The 20,071-nt window shown below is 36.2% G+C and overlaps 1 protein-coding gene across 2 annotated transcripts in view; it reads left to right on the top strand.

Moving 5' to 3' along the window:
• The window catches only part of xrn2 (5'-3' exoribonuclease 2), a 50,671-nt gene that overhangs the window by 9,728 nt on the left and 20,872 nt on the right, over positions 1-20,071 (top strand). For both annotated transcript variants that reach the window (XM_088626638.1, XM_088626639.1), the window contains exons 9-25: positions 321-478; positions 589-663; positions 934-1,067; positions 2,115-2,172; positions 2,343-2,450; positions 2,915-2,959; positions 3,351-3,491; positions 6,677-6,721; positions 8,072-8,166; positions 10,255-10,390; positions 14,874-14,981; positions 15,066-15,155; positions 15,403-15,475; positions 18,336-18,419; positions 18,771-18,868; positions 18,951-19,030; positions 19,136-19,192. In XM_088626638.1, coding sequence (XP_088482764.1) covers positions 321-478; positions 589-663; positions 934-1,067; positions 2,115-2,172; positions 2,343-2,450; positions 2,915-2,959; positions 3,351-3,491; positions 6,677-6,721; positions 8,072-8,166; positions 10,255-10,390; positions 14,874-14,981; positions 15,066-15,155; positions 15,403-15,475; positions 18,336-18,419; positions 18,771-18,868; positions 18,951-19,030; positions 19,136-19,192 — 1,585 coding nt within the window. The remainder of the gene's footprint in view (positions 1-320; positions 479-588; positions 664-933; positions 1,068-2,114; positions 2,173-2,342; positions 2,451-2,914; positions 2,960-3,350; positions 3,492-6,676; positions 6,722-8,071; positions 8,167-10,254; positions 10,391-14,873; positions 14,982-15,065; positions 15,156-15,402; positions 15,476-18,335; positions 18,420-18,770; positions 18,869-18,950; positions 19,031-19,135; positions 19,193-20,071) is intronic.

The raw sequence follows: 20,071 nt of genomic DNA, 5'->3' as shown, positions 1-20,071 counted from the left end.
CTACATTGTGCTGTGGTTGCATTACACAATGGAATGAATGTCTGGTAAGGACTGAAGGTTGTGTTTTAATGAACTTTGTGAATGAAAGGCAGTATGTTTTATGTCCATAACCTTAATTAGAACTAAAAGTACATGTGTCATTGAAAATTTATTCAGGGTATTTGATGCATTTCAGCCAACCTGGGTATAGAAGAGGCTTAGATATATTGTAGTGTTTTATATAAAACCAGACCTTGAGTAATCTTTCAACTGCAGATCATTTTATTATCGTGAAACCATCAGTATACTTTAAGTCTTACTTTGTAAAAAATGTTTTTCAGCTGATTTGATAATGCTGGGACTGGCCACCCATGAGCCTCAGTTTACGATCATCAGAGAAGAGTTCAAACCAAACAAGCCGAGGCCCTGTGGCATGTGTGGTCAACTTGGCCACGAGATAAAAGACTGCCAGGGTCTTGCAAGGGAGAAGAAGGGAGAGGTATTTGTTCTGTCTTTAACCGAAGTTAAGGCCTCCTCTGATGACACTGTGAGAATGAAAAATCCTGATGCATGACTTAGAGATGTGAAAATCGTGTTATTTTTTTGCAGCATGATGAATTTGCTGATACCCCGCCAGCTTCAGAACAGGAGTTCATATTTATTCGGCTTTCCGTTCTGAGAGAGGTGTGTTTTTTTGTTCTCTTTTTTAACTGAATAATTCTCCTGCTTTGCACTTAACAGTAGGAAAAACAGGAATTTAAGGACATATGTTACTTCAGTGTGGCACATGGCTTTTAGAAAAATGTTGGTTTCAACAAGGCGCTATATTTAATGTATTCTTCACGTGCTTAAAATCTTGACAGCATAAGTCACCACTTGTCAAAGCTTGTCACTTTTTTGCACATTCATGTTCCTTGTATTTTTGACATAACGTGTTATCTTTGTGCCTTGCAGTATTTGGAGAGAGAATTAACTATGGCAAGCTTGCCATTCCCTTTTGACATTGAAAGAAGCATTGATGACTGGGTGTTCATGTGTTTCTTTGTGGGTAACGACTTCTTGCCTCATTTACCATCTCTAGAAATCCGGTGAGTTTACTGGCAGAGCCTTTTGGTCTCTTGTCACCTTGGATCATTTTACCAGGAGTGGCTTGTTGCCCTTCATCAGAAATATATGTTCTTGAATTTTTATTTATTTTTTTCAAGAATTTTGTGTCTGGGAGGATCCAAATCAAAACCACACATGTAAAAGCGTGAATGAAAATGTGTGCCCTTTTCAACTTAAATTTACTTGTTTTCATTAGCTGTGTGACATTGTATGTGTATCAGGTCAAGATACTTTTTCTAAGCCTCTTCTGGATCTACAAAAGTTTAATTATTCATTTTAAAAAGATGAGCACCAAAACCACAGGCACACAGCCTGTTGTACTATTTGAAAAATCTGAAAGAACTACATCTGACTGATCTGGAAAAATGCATAATTTCCAGAGTGAATTGCATTGAATGAAGCCTTAGGATGAGATATTTTTTCAAATGAAGGATTTCAGTTCATACAGTCACTGTGCCTTAAGCTCGTCTAAGCTGTTCCTCATCCAAACAACAGAACCACAGTCTACAAATGTATTAATACATTTGATTAATGGAAACTTAGTTACCTCTAGATTTCTCAATATTCATTAAAATGCATTACAGATGGATGTAAAAGATTACTGAGTGTGTTTACATTGTAACTAAAATTAATATTTTTAAATGCCAAATTTATTTATACCCTGTAATTCATACCATCTCTAAAGGAATGCTCTAAAAGCAGTCCTCCTTTTTAGTCATATATTAATTTGCTAGGGACTCTGGAAGGGTTTGGAAGTCCTCTCGTTTGCCACCTCAGCAACCATCGGTACAGATGGAGTATTGTACAAATATCTTAGGGTAAATATCAAGGCTAACCTAATAAATCTGGGGTCTGTGAATAGTTCCAAGACAACATAAGATATGAATTTGCCAGACGGCAACTTAGTGTTTCCCAGGTCAGAGGGCACCATGTGGTCCAAGGAAGGGGATGAATACATTTGAGGGGTACTGTATTTCTGGTGTTGGTGTTGTAATCTGACATTTTTATTTATCTGAATATGTACGCAGGGAGGGTGCAATTGATCGACTGGTCGGCATTTATAAGGATGTGGTACACAAGACAGGGGTGAGTATTTACAAGTAGAATGATTTTCTCTTGTTTCAAGGCAGCTATTGAAATATTTGACATAATATTTATTATGAAGGAATATAAAAGAAGCTTTGACTGTAAAGTTGTGCGGTTTATGCAGTTTGTTCTTCAAAGATACTTGAGCAGGCCTGTTTGTTTTATTTTAGGGATATCTTACAGAAAATGGCTTTGTTAACCTGGAACGAGTGGAGCTAATTATGCAAGCTGTGGGAGTGGCAGAGGACAACATTTTTAAAAAACGGCGAGAGGATGAGGTAAGACATTCTGTGTTTGTAAGGGAAGATGACTTTGTCCTCCTAGACTTGTGTGTTGTGGACATTGCCATGTTTGCATTGTAGATTAGATGCAGCTAATTTACACTTGTTAATAGTGGCAATGCTTAGATTGCAAGGGAAAACGGGTATGATTTTTTTAAGGTGTTTTGGATAATTAAGAAATGTTCTATATGGTCACCTGTTGTAGCCACCTGTTTGGATTTTAGAAGCGATCCCTTAGTGTTATTAAGGGGTCTTTACATTGTATACACTCTCTTGGAGCCTGAATGAAAGCGTTCACACATTTGCTGCTCCTGCGTCTGTGTGGTCTGCTAGCATCTATTTCTGATAATGCCTAGTATAAACACGTTTTGTCCAGGAAATTTTAAATATATTTTTTATTCTATGCATCGCATTGTTTTGGGTAGTTGGGTAGTAAAAACAGTGCTTTTGTCCTCTTTAAGGAAAGCTTCCGAAAGAGAATGAAGGAAAAGAAGAAGCGAATGAAAGTAAGTGAAAATGGAAGAATCCATAAATACTGCATTGTATTTTGTGTTTGAAATGTATGTCCATTTTTATCCAAAGTTAAAGCAAGGTGCACATTCAGAACTTATTTTTATTATTGAAAGGTGATTCTTTCCTGATAATCATCCTTTCTAAAATTATTGGCACGGCATTCTGCTTTAAATAAAGATGAATTCACAGTGTTCCTGGAAAAGTATTATGTATTCTAAGGAAATGTTTCAGAATCCATGTGTGTTGCATGACATGCAATTTTTTTTATTAAATAATTTTTTTAAAGGATCTTGTTTCACCTTTCTAACTTATATTGAAGAAGTCTGTATCTCACCCACCACTGCTGCCGGGACTGATGCGTATGATTTTCTCTTTCTTCCTCAGGGGGGAGAGAGACCAGCTTTTTTGCCTTCAGGCCAATTTGCTCCTCAAGCTCTGGGAGGGAGAAATGCACCACGACCTGTTCACAATGCAAGGCAAGCTGCATTTGACATGAGGATGCAGGGGAGAGATCAGCAGAACAAGGTATGCCTGAATGCTAAAGCCATCTCGGTAAAGAATACAAAAATAACAGACAATGGAAATATTTCCTGTTCTGGGAGGTTGGATGCAGTAAACGGTACAGTGGGTGATTCCCGATCTTGGATATGCTCCCTGTAGACGCGCCGCTCATTTCCTGAGATCAGGCATCACACGTTCTTGAGGCTAAAATCAGGGAAAAGATAAAGGTTGCTCTCAACGAAGTATGGTGACATCAATTAACATTCAGTGTAAGAGTCAGGTTTATGTGCAGAATGTACTTTTTCAAAATGTTACTAAGTAAAATGCTAACAGACCAAAGGTAGAATAAAAATGCAAAATACAGCAATAATTCAATAGTATTAGCACATATGTTATACCATTTTAAATATTTGGCTAATTCTAATCTCCAGACTATTTGCAAAAACATAAATAAGATCACTTTATTGGCCATATACAATTTCTTGTATTAGGAATTTTTCTTTTTTGCATACCCCAGCTTGCTCTCCATGACTCACACAGACAGGGAGAGAAACGTGGGGTCAGAGCACAGGGTCTGCTGTTTATATGCCCCTGCAGCAGTTGGGGTTAAGGGCCTTGCTCAGCGGCCCCACAGAGTAGGATTCCTCTGCCGGACGTGGGATTTGAACCGGCAACCTTCCAGCCACAGGCGCAGATCCTGAGCCACAGAGCCAGTCTTTTTCGGGGGCCTTCAGTGGTTAGCTCCTGCTGTTACCTTAAAAAAAAATTGTTAACTTTTAATCTTTACTTGTTGGTTAATTTTGAATATTTATGAAGCAACACCTTAGTGGAATTATACTGATGGTTATACTGTGTTTTATACTACATTTAACACAAAACATACAGATAGAGTCAGTCAGAGAGATATTTCTCCCAGATGCATTACCCATAATGTGGCAGGTTACATTATGAAATTCACCAGCCAAAGATGATCGATAGGTGGTACTTGTGGTGCGTTAGATATAAGTGAAACAATTGAGTTATTTAATCTGTTTCTCTCCTGTGCATGTGTAAATCTGCTTAATATGGAATATTCATATTGGATTTTACAACTAAAGGGACATTTTGGTAGCTGAAAGTAAAAACAGAAATATAACATAATATATATCTAATGTACTTAATGAAACAATGTAGTAGCTGGAAGTTTTGATGTGCTTCTAAAAATAGGCAGCCGGCAGCTAAAAATATCACTTGTGGGTATTTTGGAAATATTTTGACATTCGTTTGACTTTTGCAGTTGTTATAGTTGTAATGAACAATGAAATGCTCATGGACTGTAGTGTAGCGTGTTGCACTCAAGTGGTAGGCACAACAGTTTAGACAACTGGCTGCTACTTAGGAGTTGACCAGTTCACATGAAGTGATATCCACAGATATACCGAAACAGTACTGTACACGTCAGTGGACTGCAGTGTGATCGTATACCCTATAAATACACTGTATATGCATATATGATACTGTATGGATTGAAAGCCACTACAGTACAGTATGTGTCAAATATATTTCTCATAATCAGAATTTGAAGATAAATTGTTTCCTCACTACTTTTTGCTGAGATTTGCATCAAGATAAAATATAGATTACCGCAGTGCAGATGTAATCCTGAGAGTAGCATATTGTGTTCACAACAAGCTACTGTAAAAAATAAACTTATTTTATTTTGTAAAATAGCCCTACTTTAATATTAAACATACTGTGATACACAGTTTAAAATGATTAAATGTCTAAACGGTATACAACTTAACTTCTATAATTGGAAAAGGATTGTCACAAGGGGCTCAGCATTGACCAGGATTCCAAACCAGGCGTTTTCTGGTGGCAGCCCAAAGTCTTCCACACACCATGTTCTTTACTGTGCCACCTGCAGTTTTACAAAATAGGGCAGTCCTACAGCAGAAAATGTTTTCTTTTTAAAATGCAGTGCGGTATGTTGCGCTGTAGCATGTGCACCGCTGATTGCTGCGTTATCCCGCGCGCATTCTGAATGGTTGGTTCTATATACATTAACATACATAGATTTAAAGTGATCTATGGCAGTTCTGAGTGACTTGTGAAAGGGATTAGTTTTAAAAATGACCCACTGGAATCGAGGCAAAGAAGATCAATGTGAAGTCACTTTAGGGTTTAAAGATGTCCTACAAGGATCAGTTTTTAAAAGCTTAACATTTAGCTTTATCTTGATATTAAGTATTGAACAGGGAAGACTAAGAAGACCTGATTCAGATATTCCAAATCCTGAAAGTCATTGAACTAAGTCAATCTTCAGGATCAACAGTGAGACTTGAGCCAGAGGTCAAGAGTGGAAGCTAGGGGAAAGTGTATTTAAAACTGAGATCAGGGGACACTTTTTACAGAAGGGCTTTGGGAAAATGCTGTTTGTTGGATAGATGACGATTTTGATCAATGACCTGTTGAGAACTAAATGAGCTTGAAATTCCCCTTCTCGTTTGTAACCACTTTTATATTCATCTGCACATTTAAGTACAGGTTTACGTACCAGTACCAGTTTGTCTGGGTAGCACTCCACTGACTTGGCAATGATTTAAGGAGAAACTGCATGTTTAACGTGTAACAGGAACCAAAGAGGAATGATCATTAAGGCTATGAGATTTTGAAAATAAATTGACCTTTAATCACCTCTTAAAAAGGAAAGTAGTATTGTCTTTCTTCCAATGGTTTCACTGAACAACAGTCACAGAAAGGTGATGTGAAATTTTAGTAAGGCATTTTGTCAGACCATTGCCTTTTTACTTATGTTAAGTTGCCTTACTAAATGTTCTCATCAGTATATTTCAAAATTAGTATAAATTGTAATTAATATTTAGAGAACCTTTTCTAAATATTAACTCAATATTCAACAAAGTGCAAAAAAAGTTAAGTGGATTGAGTGCCTTGCTCTTACTTGAGTTCTGGGGTATTGAATTTTAAGTTTCTTAAATGGGTCTGAGAATTTGTCCACCTAAATCATTATTGTCCTTTAACGTTATTCATGTTCCGCTGTGATATTGATTGGCAAAAAGAGTAGATAAGAGGTATTTGTTTTTTTGTAACTTGTGCTTAATTGTCCATAACCCTTCTTTGACACTCCAGGTGATAATGACATGCAGTGTTTTTTTTCTGTGACTATTTTTGTCATGCGGTATAAATGTCTTTTTCCTTTTTTTCCTCAGAATGCTGCATTATCCTTAAAGGCCCAGATGAAGAATGGAAACCAGGCATGTCTCTGTTCCAGCTTTCTGATATGTACTGCAATACTGTAAAGATGTGTACATAGGAGCATTGTTTTTTAGTACTTCTGAGACTAGCTAAATAACATTAAACAAGTCACTTCTGGAAATGTATAGTTATTTCAGCAGTGTCCTTTATAAATTATTTAATGTAATTAGATTATTTTTCAATTGAGGTATTATAAAAGTAACCTGTAGCATTTCCTCTAGTGGTTTCTAAAACAAATGTACAATTACGAATTGTCAACAGCCGCTTGTAATACCACAAAATGAAGTTACTATGAAACCACTGAACTAAAAAGATGTGCAACATGCTTGCTCTAATTTTTAACTAAATGCAAAATATTATTTCACCTTGATTATTGCTGACTTTAACATCTGTAAGAACGTATTAATGAGAACCATAACATCAGCAGTAATTTACGCATCAATAGTGATGTGAAATGTAATTCAGAATAAACTGCATTTCCCATAATCCCTAACCAAGTTGTTTAATAGCTAAGTGGCGCATGTATAGAGACAGTTCAATATATAATTATAATTGGCAAATAAGCTGAGGTTCTCATCCAAGGTGTAAAAAAAGTGTCTTGGTAAAATAGATACATTTTCATACACATCTCATATATTTGTAATCTTCCACAAGCAGTTGGGCTGTTATTGTACATACCGTATATATATAAGGAGGTTTAGCAGCAACCTTATGTTAACATCCATTGAAATGTCGATAATCAAGTTACAATTTTATCATTCATATGTTTAATAGGAAATGGTAGATTTGTGGGAAAAAATGCATAGCCCTCCTTATATTGGAGTGAAGTTAGAACCCTTCACATCTTTCTGTACAAGTGTGTTATGAACCTAACCCCTGCAGCTGCAGATGCTAATGGCATTCCACTTGCCCTTCTCGTTTACATAAAGATAGCTTTCTCCAGGCTGGCTAGGAGTTATTTTAGAGCCACTGTACAGAACCCTTTGAAATCATTTCATTTTTTAATCTTAATTGTTGAGGTTAAAAGGTAGATTTTTTAGTGAAATGTCTTAATTCTATTTTAATGAAAATATTTCTGCTGTCGATTATCATGTTATGTGAAATATTCTAGGTGACAAATCTTCAAAATTTATTGAAGAGTTTAATATTTACATTAGAAACTGTGCAGTCTTGTGTTTTTTTTATATTTCTTTCGTAGGAATTCACATTTGTTCTCTGGTAATTTATTTCGTCAGTCACCCCATTCCTCGTTAATAATAAATCATTCTGGGGGACAGCTGCATCGAGCTGGTTGTCTACAATGTTTCTTGTTTTGTCTTTCCCATGATTGACATTACCTGCTTCTTCAGTCTCCCTCAGGATCCAGTGATACGGCTGATGGCAGGGGGGTTAAGAGAAAAGCAGAAGATAGCGACAGTGAGCCTGAACCAGAGGATAATATTAGGTAAAGCCGCGTTATTTGACAGCAGTTTGTTGAATTGCAAGTCGGGGGTGCATTCTAATTAATGGCATTTAAGTTGAAGCAGCAAGTGTCTTCAGATGTTTTTCTGTGATCTTTTTTTTTTTGTCTACGAGTAATTAATGTGGAAAGGCAGAATATTCTGCAAATTCCAATGAGATGTGCAAGCCAGAGCTGTTAAATCCAAGTAGCTGAATTAGTATTCATGCAGGTTTTCCTGTAACAAGTCAGTTTTCCCTGTGGGACCAAGTAGTGGATTGGGTAGACGGACATTGTTCATCCTTGATTATGTGAGCTGAATGTTACTGTACCGCTGGAGCTTTTTTTGAAAAAAAAACAATCCTTAGGCACCAAACGAATTTCTGTAAGCTGCTAAATGGAAATCGCTACAGTGTTATTCTAACCCTGTTTGTCAGAAAAAAATGTTATTGTTATAGTCCATTATATATGTTCTGTACTGGGTTTAATAACCATTTAATGCTGTTGTTGAAATATACAGCTTTCTCTCGTGATTGTGCTGCAGTAGGAGTACTTCAGGACATTATAGAAGTCTTTGTTTTGCTATTTTACCATTCTCAGTCTCCCAACTAAATTATTATTGATCTAAAAGAATACTGTAAAGAGTGGTGTACAAATTAAGTGATGTGATTTAATATTAGGGGTTGTAGTCAAAAACAGCAAGGGAATGGCTGTAATTTAATGATACTTGAAAGCTCTACAGTTTGCTTTAAGATTCACAATTCATTATTTTTGGTCTGTATTTTTATTATTAAAGATATGCAGCTGTGAGAGAGGATTCTCTCTCTGATGTTGCCTAATTATGTTTTCTGTCTGCTGAACTGTTCAGGCAGTATGAAATTTGGTTTTTAAACCAAATGGTCTCATCTTGCATATAATTATGTTAAGGACAGCAACTTCATAGGGTGAATTGGAATGGTCCACCAAATCTACATTTCCATCTAAAAACTAAAACATTTTGATGCAACCATGTTGATGAAACTTTCAAAGAATTTCAAAGTATTTTTATCAAAGCATAAACTAATGGCTATTTTTAGGATTGTGTTTTTGGTGTTGGACGGTATGTTTTTTTTTTCTGAAGCTGATGTGTAAAGGTCCACGTTTCCATTCTATGGATAGGCATTGTTGTCCATTCACAAATTCATTTTTTAATTTTTCAGAAAATAGCGGACAATGAACAATTCCTTCATGAATTCTGTTATATATATTGATCTTGATCTTCCTATTTGGGATGTGTATTTTGAATAGTTAAGCCAATTGAGAATCATAGATCTCGGTTTATTCGGCTTTTGTGTTTTACAAGTCTCATGTTGGTGCTTAATACCTGTTTGTCAGTTAACTCTACATATGCAGTGGTATCAAAATCAAAGCCTCTCATTGGCATAACAAGTAGCAGATTGAGTTGTTCACTGGGTGAACGAAACGAATGATTGACAGTTTCTTTAACTGTAAATATTTAATGCTGAAATAAAACCCTGTGATGGAGACCTTCAAATTAAAAACAGGAAGTTTCTGAAATCTGAAACCTGAAATCTGTGGTGAGGCAGAGTGGAAGGCTGGGCACTAAGCCATCACAAGCCACACATGCACATGGGAGACAGTTAAAGGTGTTCTCTAAACACTGAATCTAGACAAACCTGCCTTTAGACTGTGGGAAGAAGTACCCAATAGAAATTCATGTGGGCACTGGGAGAACATGCAAATCCACATAGAAGGCCTACTGGGGAAGAATAAATCCCAGGACCCAAGAACTGAGAGGTAGCAGCATTAATAGTCACACAACTGTGCCGCCTTTACATCGTTTCCATTATTCTACTATTTCAGTTCTATTTGTGGCTCTGTTTACTTTTCAGTTCTTTCTATCCTTATTGGAATTTTACTAACTTATTTTTACCAACTATACAGTTGCATTTGCACTTATTAGAACTTTTCTATATTGTAAGTTGCCTGGATAAGGGCATCTGTTTAGAAGATGGTAGATATATCTATATATTTATGCAACATTATTTTTTAGTATTGGTTCCGTCTTTGAAATCCATTTTTTTCTTTTAATAGGTTATGGGAAGAAGGGTGGAAACAACGTTACTATAAAAACAAGTTCGATGTTGATGTGACTGATGAAAACTTTCGGCGCAAAGTGGTCAAGTCTTATGTTGAGGGTCTTTGCTGGGTCCTTAGATATTACTACCAGGTATGTGTTTTTCTTATCTTCTGTGATAATCCTTTAATGAATCTAGCCTCTACACTTTCATTTCAATGCTACTTTTGACTTAAGACGTTGATAATTTATAGCCAAGTGATACTGCTCTGATATCAATCATGTCAAAAAGCTTAATATTAAACTTTGAACATTTTTATGAATCTTTTAACTAATTAATGGACATTTTTGAGGTTCCCATTTGTTGCTATTAGCATGGTAAATTAATCCATAATATCTATTAAGTTATATGTGGTATTTTAATTAAGATATGCTAGTGGTGGCAGTGATATTTTTTACTTGTACGTAATGATGGGATAGATGACGGATTTTAGAGGTTAGGTTTTGTGAATCAGGTATATATAGAGAAAGGGTCATCAGCTGATTTCCAGTTCAGTGTCTTGTCTATTCCTTCTTAGTGTTATGAAACAGTGTTTGAAAATACTTCTGCAAACACAGGATAATAAAATTAGAAGATGAAAAGCAAAGCTAACCCATATCAATAGAACACATTTATGATACCATCCGAAGTCAACTAATTCTTGTTCTGAAGTTGGGAGAGGTAGTTTAGCCATATCTGCTCCTGTGACATTGAACAGGTTTTCCTCTGCTGTCTGTTATCCTTTAATAATTAATAAACCCTGCTGAGGCAGCAGTTATGCTGTCCTGTCCCTCCTTCCTCACTGGCTGACATGCTAGGAGAAATTGCCACAATGTTATTAATTTTAATTCTCTATGTATTCACACAATGGCTATGAACTTCTGTCTCACATAAGATCCGGGATACATAAAAACTTGCAGAACTGAACTGATGCGTAACCGGGGAGTGGCTGTATATGCAGTGTTTCAAATAAGATTGGCGCCAGATACTCAAAGTTTGCATTTCTTAGTTTTCTTATACTTGCCAGGCTAGCATCCGAGCCTATGGATTTTCCTTTAAATCAATGACATGATCTTATTTCAGCAAACATTCAGAATTAAAAAAAATCTTTAGTCAGTTGTAAAGATATGCATATGGTCAAGTTATTTTCTCCAGAATTGATTGAAGTCGTAGCTTTTTTTTGTTACTGTGACTTCAAGTGGTCTTTTGTGCAAGTTGATTTGCTTTTGTGATTCTGCACAACATTGCACAGAATGGTTTCCTGCTGCCTTTTTGAAGGATATCAGGGTACTCTTTTTTTTTTTTTGACAGTTACATTATTTATAGGCAAGTATAAAAGGTCTATGACTGAAGGTTTAGTTCTGGCAGTTCACAGGTTCCATGTGTGTGGTTTCTGCAGCTAATCGTATGGATTTCTGTGGCTACTGTGATTCTGTAACAAATGGGAGTTATATTTTCAATTTCTGCAGAGGCTCCTGGAGATCTGGCAGGTTAGATTTGTTGCATTGTTTTCTTTTCTTAGTGGAGCATCAGTGAATGTCTCTTCAGTTAGCTGGACAGCAGATGAAAACAAACAATTTACAATCATAATTGATTGGTTAAATCACTTTGAGTGTTTTGATTGAAAGTCTCATTTTAAAGGCAACCCGTATAGATTAAAATAAAATGTATTTTTATAGTTAAGAAATTGAGTTGGGTGTGTTCACAGATGCTAATATTCTGGGTTCAGCAGCATGGGTTCGCCACATCTGTAAATAAAAAAATATTGAGAGATTTTGTTGCCTTCATTTACGCTAATAGCATACATTTGCATTGTAGACCTCACTTTATGCACCTCAAATAAGCTATTACCGACATCATATTTCCCTCAGATAAATTACCAACCTGTGAATAAAGAATACTGAGAGGAGTTGCTTAGTTTCAATGCTTTTGTAGCCCCTTGTTATTTAAGTTGAGAGTGCAACTTGGTAACCATTGGTAACCATCTGTCTGTTCACTTATCTGAAAGTTGAGGTGTACTATAGCGAATGGAAGGAAGAACTGGACACATTCAGCTGTACCATACAGTGAACCAAATCTTAATCGTCTGCCACTGGCGTTAATTGGGTTTCAAGCTGGAATGAAATGAATGAATGAAAGATTATTGTAAATGATGGAATTGTGATACCTGAACATAACTAAACCTGGGCATCTTCTCTCCTGCCATGCTTTGAGATGAGGCTATTAAAAATGCTTTTTGTTTGAAATTCAGTAAGATAATATATAAATAGGTTACTGTGACAATAGCTGTTTGCTATTACAGCATGGAATGGATAACTTGTCTTATGATGGAGATCTGCATTTAAGCTACATTTACCTCTCCAGACAGAAGTATATAGACAGCGTTATTTTGAGAGCACACCAGTCCTTCAAACAAGATGGCATATATAATGCATGGCTTAGAAGCTTGTAAATTTCAGTTTGCCAGAGGATCAAAATGATTGGAGCAGTGAACATTGTCACCTTGGTAACCGTGGTATAAAAAAAGTTTATGGTTATAAATTGCTTCCATCTACATTGCAGTAAACTGTTAAACCAAGTTATCGTGTCATCCTTACAAGTAGCGTATTGATCTGAGGATCTTATCTAGCTGTTTTCTGAAGAATGTTAGCAAACCTGCTTCAACAACATGACTTGTGCTCCAAACTCTTTTACAGCCCTGTGTGTGACGAAGTGCTTCCTAATTTTAGTCTGCTTTTTCTGCTTATGTCTTTAAATCTCAAGTATTCTTGCTTGGGGAAAAGAAGATTCAAGATTTAAAATAGTTTTTAGTCTTCTCTGTTCAAGACAAAAAAAGATTACTGTCCAGGAGATATTCCTCTAAGGCAAATAATTAACCTTGTTGTCCGTCTTTGACATATTGGAGGGCAGCAGGGCCTTTTTTTTAATGAGGCAGCCAAAACTGTCCAGTGCTGTAAGGTAATGTTTTAGATACTCAGTTCTGTTGTGACTCTTAGTCTCAGATATTTCCAGCTGCACAGAAATTTTTCATTTGTCGTAAATATCTTTAAAATACTAGTGGTTACAGAGCTTTAATAAAATTATTAGAGAGCTTACTATTTTACAATTATAGATTGTTGAAAATTATTTAACTTGCATGAGTCAATTGTCTCAGTCTTTCTATTAAAATAGAAAAAGCAGAAATCCTTATAAAATTAACTTGATGGGATCATGTAGTTATATGCTTAAAACAATTTCTAAAAGTTATGATTCACTTATTTTGGTACATATAAATTTTAGTCATCAGAAATTTTGGGCACTTAACCTTTTCATTTACTATTCGAGTCTTGTATATTATATTGTGATTTGATTTGGAACATGTGAGTGCATATGAAGAATAGTCATCAAGACCTCAAAGATGAGTTCCCTCTGCCTTTAGATGTCCATCTTTTATTGATTAAAACTAGAATAGCAGTATTTATTTTGTTGTCTATACATGGTATTGGCACCTAATGTTTTGAAGACAATCTCGGGGGATCCACTTAGTAGAATTGGCATGAGGGTCATAAATTTATATAATCTTCCCAGATGCAGCACATCCAGAACATCTGCTGCTGTGCATCTCTTCTGAGAAGTTTCACACTATTCACACATGATTAATTAAGGGAAAATGTTTAATGCCGTATTTTACAGAACAAAAGTTTGGTTATTTTTCCTCTCTAAAGCGTGTCCTAGCCACATGTTTTAAATATAATCTGAAATAGCTTATTTATGCATTCCACATGGCAGTTTAGTTTGCACATAAAAATAGCTTCATCTAAATATTGGGTTTTTATGCCAAGGGAATAGTAATGTTTGTGTACAAGTCATTGTGCAGTCCATCTGGACTACAAGAAGCCATATTGTGGTAATCTCCCTGTGAATTAAATCTGTTGATAATAGAGATGTTAACATTAAGATGAGATTAGCCAAGACATAGTGGGGATTGTAGGACTGATCGTTATTAACAAGCTTCGTGCTCTGAGAGCAAAGCATGCTAAATTCTCTCTACCAGGGGAATAAAGTTCATCTATTAGCATGAATGGGAATTTGTTAATGCAGAACTAGAGACTTCTGAGCAGAAGCTCTGGCCATGTGTATTTACTATTAGGACTTAAAACGATTGTTTTGCCTTACCAATGCCTTTCAATCTAAAGTAAGTTTGTTGTTAAATTTCAGCAGTTGAATTGGAAACACAATATTATGCATGTATACATCTCAGAGTAAGACTCATTTAAATAATGTCAGCCATATTGTTCATGCCAGGTCAATTATAGAATCTTGTGCTGTCATCTCGGTAATAGATTTTTTTTTCGTTTATTTCCCCTGAAATTAACTTTATTTGAGCAATCTAGGTATCGGTATAATCAAAATTGTAATAGCTTTAGGTTAGATTTATCTATTGGGGAACCATTAATGTATTTCAGAAATTACTTTTAATAGTTCCCTTTAAAAACCAGGGCTGTAGACCTTTGTAGGGTTTAAGATGACAGGATGCCTAAGACTAATAAATTAAGATATTGTCATCTCAAATGATGTATTTTATGATGTGTTTATTGATGTATTTTTCCTCCCAAGGGCTGTGCGTCCTGGAAGTGGTATTTCCCCTTTCATTACGCCCCATTTGCATCAGACTTCAAAGACATTAAGGACATGTTCACTGAATTTGAAAGCGGTACTAAACCGGTAAGTTATGATCAAATGGGAATGGTCTTTGATCTTTTTCTTACGGTGGTTCAACCCGAGAATCTTTCTTACTCTGTTTTACAGTTTAAGCCACTGGAGCAGCTGATGGGAGTGTTTCCTGCAGCCAGTGGGAACTTCCTCCCCCAGTCATGGCAGAGACTCATGACCGAACCGGTATGCTGACCAAGTTTACAAACATGTCTTTGTTGTTGGTCCTCCAAACGAAAGACGTTAGGTGGTTTATTTCCTATCTACTGTTTGTTTGCATCCTTGGATAAAATGTTGCCAAGGTGTTTATTTTAAGCACTCTCTGTCCTATATTGAGAATTGATTGTTCCTCATTTTTAGCCTATTAAAACTTGAATTCAGTATTTGCGTCCATCTTAGTTATGCCTCACGTTTTTGTAATTGTTTTCGACAGGACTCCTCCATCATTGACTTTTATCCAGATGACTTTGCAATCGATTTGAACGGAAAGAAATTTGCTTGGCAAGGTTAGTATCACTCTGGCTTTTCCTTTTTCTTGCGGACAAATTCTCTGATTGTATTCCTTGATTTACTGAATCTTCTTTTCATTAATTGTTTTACCAGTGTGTTTATTGATTTTACTTAACTGTTTTAAGTGGTCTTTGCTTTCAGGTAAAAGAGCAATCATAAGTTAAAAAAAAGGTTGCATCATACTTGACTTGCCTTGCCCAGAGCAATGTAATAAGAATTACAACGTCTTAAGCCCAGAATGAGTGCGAGAATTTTCTTTTCTGGAAACATAAGACTGCTCCTGTTTCAACTCCTTGTAGCTGATCAACATTTCACCAAGTTATCTTTTACGGGCAAAGTTTTAGAGATCCATCATGTTGCAATTCTGTCAGTGTGACAGAACAGTCAGGTTTCCATCTTGGTTGATGCAGGACCACAACAGCCGTCATTGCACAGCTGCAGTTAATTGTACTGAGACTAAAATAAAACAAATGCTTAGAGGTGTGATCAAGACAATATTTTCTTTATACCCTGTAGCATTTTTTCATATCTTTGCAATTCTGAAGCCCAGACCTGAACAAGATCGTGGTATTCAGGAGAGAGAATAGATTTTGGATTTCTCCTTAACTTTGCAGGAGTGAGAGGCTGCTGCTCAGCTTATGCTTAAATGGAAGTTTCCCAACTTAGACAACATTCTACCTAAGATGTTGCTAGCAGTGTTGGATCAAGTTGGCCCTTTAATAAAAAGTTTAATTCTGTGAACTTTTCATTACACACTGGCTCTTTTTTATAGAAATAAAGATCATTTTTAGTTGTGCTGTTCCTTCTTAAAAAGGACCAAAACACAATAAAATTTTTCTAGCTATTCTGCTATTGCCATTAAATGCAAAACATTGAGCTATTTGCAAAGATAGTTTCTAAGAGGATATATAGCACATTATACATCATCACCAGGCAGATTTCACTTAGAGCTGATTTGCTTTCAATACTACATGGTGCGTCTTCTATATTCTAGATATGGACGTCCATCAGCCAGCCTCTTGTATAAGGTTTCCAAACATGCCGTGGATGTATTCATTTACCTGGAATGGAGCAGTCAATGGACTGTTCTAGAACGCTTTAGTTTTGCCCATTCATTTATGAATATGATCAGTACCTTATACAATGGTCCAACCACTGGGATGTAGATCAGGATTAATGATATTCATTCATTTCTCATTGGGCAGTGGCACTTAACTGGACTGTTTGTTATTACCATTGTTGTGCATTCTTTTGTTAATGTGCACAGGGTATTAGACAAAATATCATTTTTTGTCACTACCTTTGACAAACAGGGGCACAAACATCATATTTTATGCTGTAAATTTTTAATCTTGTTTTCTTTCTTATATTTCACATTCATTTGATCATGCTTTAAACTAATATCATAACATTGGTAGTCTCTGGATATAAGATACTGATTCAAAATCAATTCGTATACCATTGAATCCCGCTATGACAATTTCTATTTTGTGTTTCATTTGTGTTCAACAGTTTATACATGTCTGGACATTAAAATCTCCTGTAACTGCCAACAGATTCATAAAGAAAATATGCTCAAGGTCGTGAATACATCTAATGCAGTTTTTGCTAAATTGTGTCCTTTACAGGCTACTCTGTAACATTTTTATGACATGATCTCTGTTATAAAAATGATGCAATATTTATAAAAAAATGTTTGGAGATGGTTTCTTTTATTTTTGTGCTCCAAAACCTTTGGTAGCCTGTCTATACCTAACTTTAAATACTGCTAGTGTGTTATTCATTTGAGGGTGTTTATGACATGGTTATATTCCAGAGCATCAGCTCCATGACATCAGCTAATAACCTAAGTTTTAATAAAGATTAGATTTCAGGTTGCGTTGTCTGCTCTGAAGGGGAGGGACTCCCTTCATATGGGCGCAGTCATTTTACATTTGGAAGAAACTCAACTGCTTTTTTGTCTTTTCTTTACTTTGTAAATTTCTCTTAATAACAGGCTCTCAACTCTAAACCTGGTCCAAACTCGTTCATATTCTTGGTGACATCTTTGACTGATAGAGGCCTTTCAGGCACAGGACGCTAGAAGGGTTTATGTGCTCATGGGGGTTTTCCCGTTTCATGCATCCCAGACTCTGCTCAGCCCTTCACACCCATGGGTCACTGTGCTACCCTCCAAGCCAGTGACTGATCCGACTGTTTAATCAGTCGCCACAACTGGACGCTTTTCCTCATGTGAACTCGGTCCCTTCACAGTTACCATTACAAGGGATTCAAGCCAAGGCAAGCTGGTCACACTGATTGTGCAGTGTGGGCCAAAGCTTCATCTTCTTCTAAAGACCAAAAACTGCATTAGATGTATTCACGACCTTCATCTCTCTGTCTCTTAAAGACCAAGTGTGCTAGCTAATCCATTTGATTCTACCATACTGACAGTTTCCGGTGAAGGTTATAATTAATCTGCACTATCAAAGATCATGTGATCAGGTGTACCTGGTACCCATCTATGTATAATAAAATAATTTTGGGGGTGCCCGTTTCCTTCCAACAATATATTTTACAAGGTTATTTGGAGACAGAGATTATTGTAAATCTACCTGGAAATGAATTTTATTGACACAGCTGTGTAGCAGGAAATCTAGATTTACCTTGTACTGGTGCATACATTGTCAGTACTTAGTTTATTTTTCTTATCTTTATACTTTACTCACTTTACACTGTTTTATTAGAGATCCCCTCCCCCAATTATTTGTATCTCATTTCCAATATGACTAAAAACTATAAAGCAGTCTCAGAGTTTTCTATGTCTTTTGTAATATTATTTTCCAAGTCACATTTCTTACTCTTTTATGCATAAAGGCGTTGCTCTGCTGCCATTTGTTGATGAGCGTCGACTGAGAGCTGCCCTGGAAGAGGTCTACCCTGACCTCACTCCTGATGAAAGTAAGCATTATGATTCTTCATGATGTTGAGCCTGCTTTCATTAAGGTTTTCAGCATTAATGTGCTTGTTTAATGTTCAGCTAAATCTCAAAAGAACCGTCTTTAATAGGTGGCTGCCATTAATTGTTACACTGAAGAAGCATTTGCTTGGTGAATGTTTTAATGATAAACTTAATAGAAGTAATATCACTAAAGAGATCTAATGTGGCCTTCAGCTGAGTTAGCATTCATAAGAACTAAGACTTCATTGACCTTGGCGACACTCGTTTTATGCTGAAATACACACATTTTCCTGTTTGACTGCACCTTCAGTGTTGCTTTGGTCACCATTTATCGAACTTCTTTTTTGCAGCTCAGAGGAACAGTCTTGGTAGTGATCTGCTGTTTGTGGGAAGGTCCCATCCCCTTTCAGACTTTTTAAAGGAGTTATATCAAACAAATTCAGAAGAGGTAAAAACTGAAATCTGTTTAAAATGATAGAGTACTTTTTTTTTCCTAATTATGTAGATGCTGAAATTGTTTAATTTTTTAGAGTGTGGAGATGTCTCCAGAGCTGTGTCATGGGATCTCTGGAACTCTCACTTTGGATGAAGACCCAGTTCTTCCAGATAAGTAAGGACCATCTTATGACTTAATATTTATAATGCCCCATTACTAATTTTCTTAAAAAGGTACACCAAAAGGATGGCCTAACAGTCTTGTTTCATCTTATTTTAGGCCAGTGCGATCCCCCATCCCAGTGTTGCGAGATGTTGTTGAAAACAGTGCAATAGGGTAAGGATTCGTTGCTTGTTTTTTTTAGATGAAACTGTTGCATTAAAACTTGTTCAGGGTTTCTACACAATAGCAAGTTGTGGACCCCTCTGACCTTTCTGTGTTATCAATGAGGACTGGCCAGTATCTTAAACTTGTTTTCTGTGCTTTGGAATAAGACTGGAAAAATGGAGATTCTCTGAAATGCACAGTCACTTTATGTATCAAGGTTCTTTGTTTCTCTTTTATGTTCCTTCTGTAGTTGACAGGGTGATTCGAGTTGGGCATTTGTATTTTTACAAGTTATATAGGGAAGACAAAATGGGGGAATTTGGGATTTAAAAAAAACAGCATCATGGATTAGATTTCAGTTTTCATTGCCATTAAAATGCTAGCATACCTGTCCCAAACTATGTGCCTTGTTTATGATTTTTTATTTGTAAGTGAATGAATACAGACACATCTAGCTCTGATTAAAATTGATTGTTATGCATGCATTTTAATGTTTAGCCAAAAAAATGGTGTGATAATCCTATAGATGTCTTGCTTTACATTTGTTAATTGTGTTTAATAATTTTGTAAGCAATCTACTTGTTTTCTGTGTGTGTGCGTAATATGCTTTGTGCTGTTGCTGTAATATATTAAAGCTTTGGAAACAATAGCGACAACAAAGGCCAGACCTTAAGAGGACAGTAGTTATTACCTCTAAATAGCTCTGCATTCATTCATTGTTTTTCTGGATCATATCTTGCCAACAACCAGGTAGTATCTGGTATTGACAGTGTAGGTCAGTGGCAAAAAACTGCCAGGTATGTTGTTAACTATTGAGCTGCACCCAGGGATTATGTTTTTTCAGACAGTTTCAGAAAGATTCTTAAATTTGTAGTCCCCAGCCTTTTT

Source organism: Lepisosteus platostomus, chromosome 3, assembly GCF_059453375.1.
Source record: "Lepisosteus platostomus isolate fLepPlt1 chromosome 3, fLepPlt1.hap1, whole genome shotgun sequence".
In the NCBI taxonomy this organism is placed as follows: Eukaryota; Metazoa; Chordata; class Actinopteri; order Semionotiformes; family Lepisosteidae; genus Lepisosteus; species Lepisosteus platostomus.
Note: the sequence above shows the minus strand (reverse complement) of the source record. Positions and strands in the feature narration are given on the sequence as shown.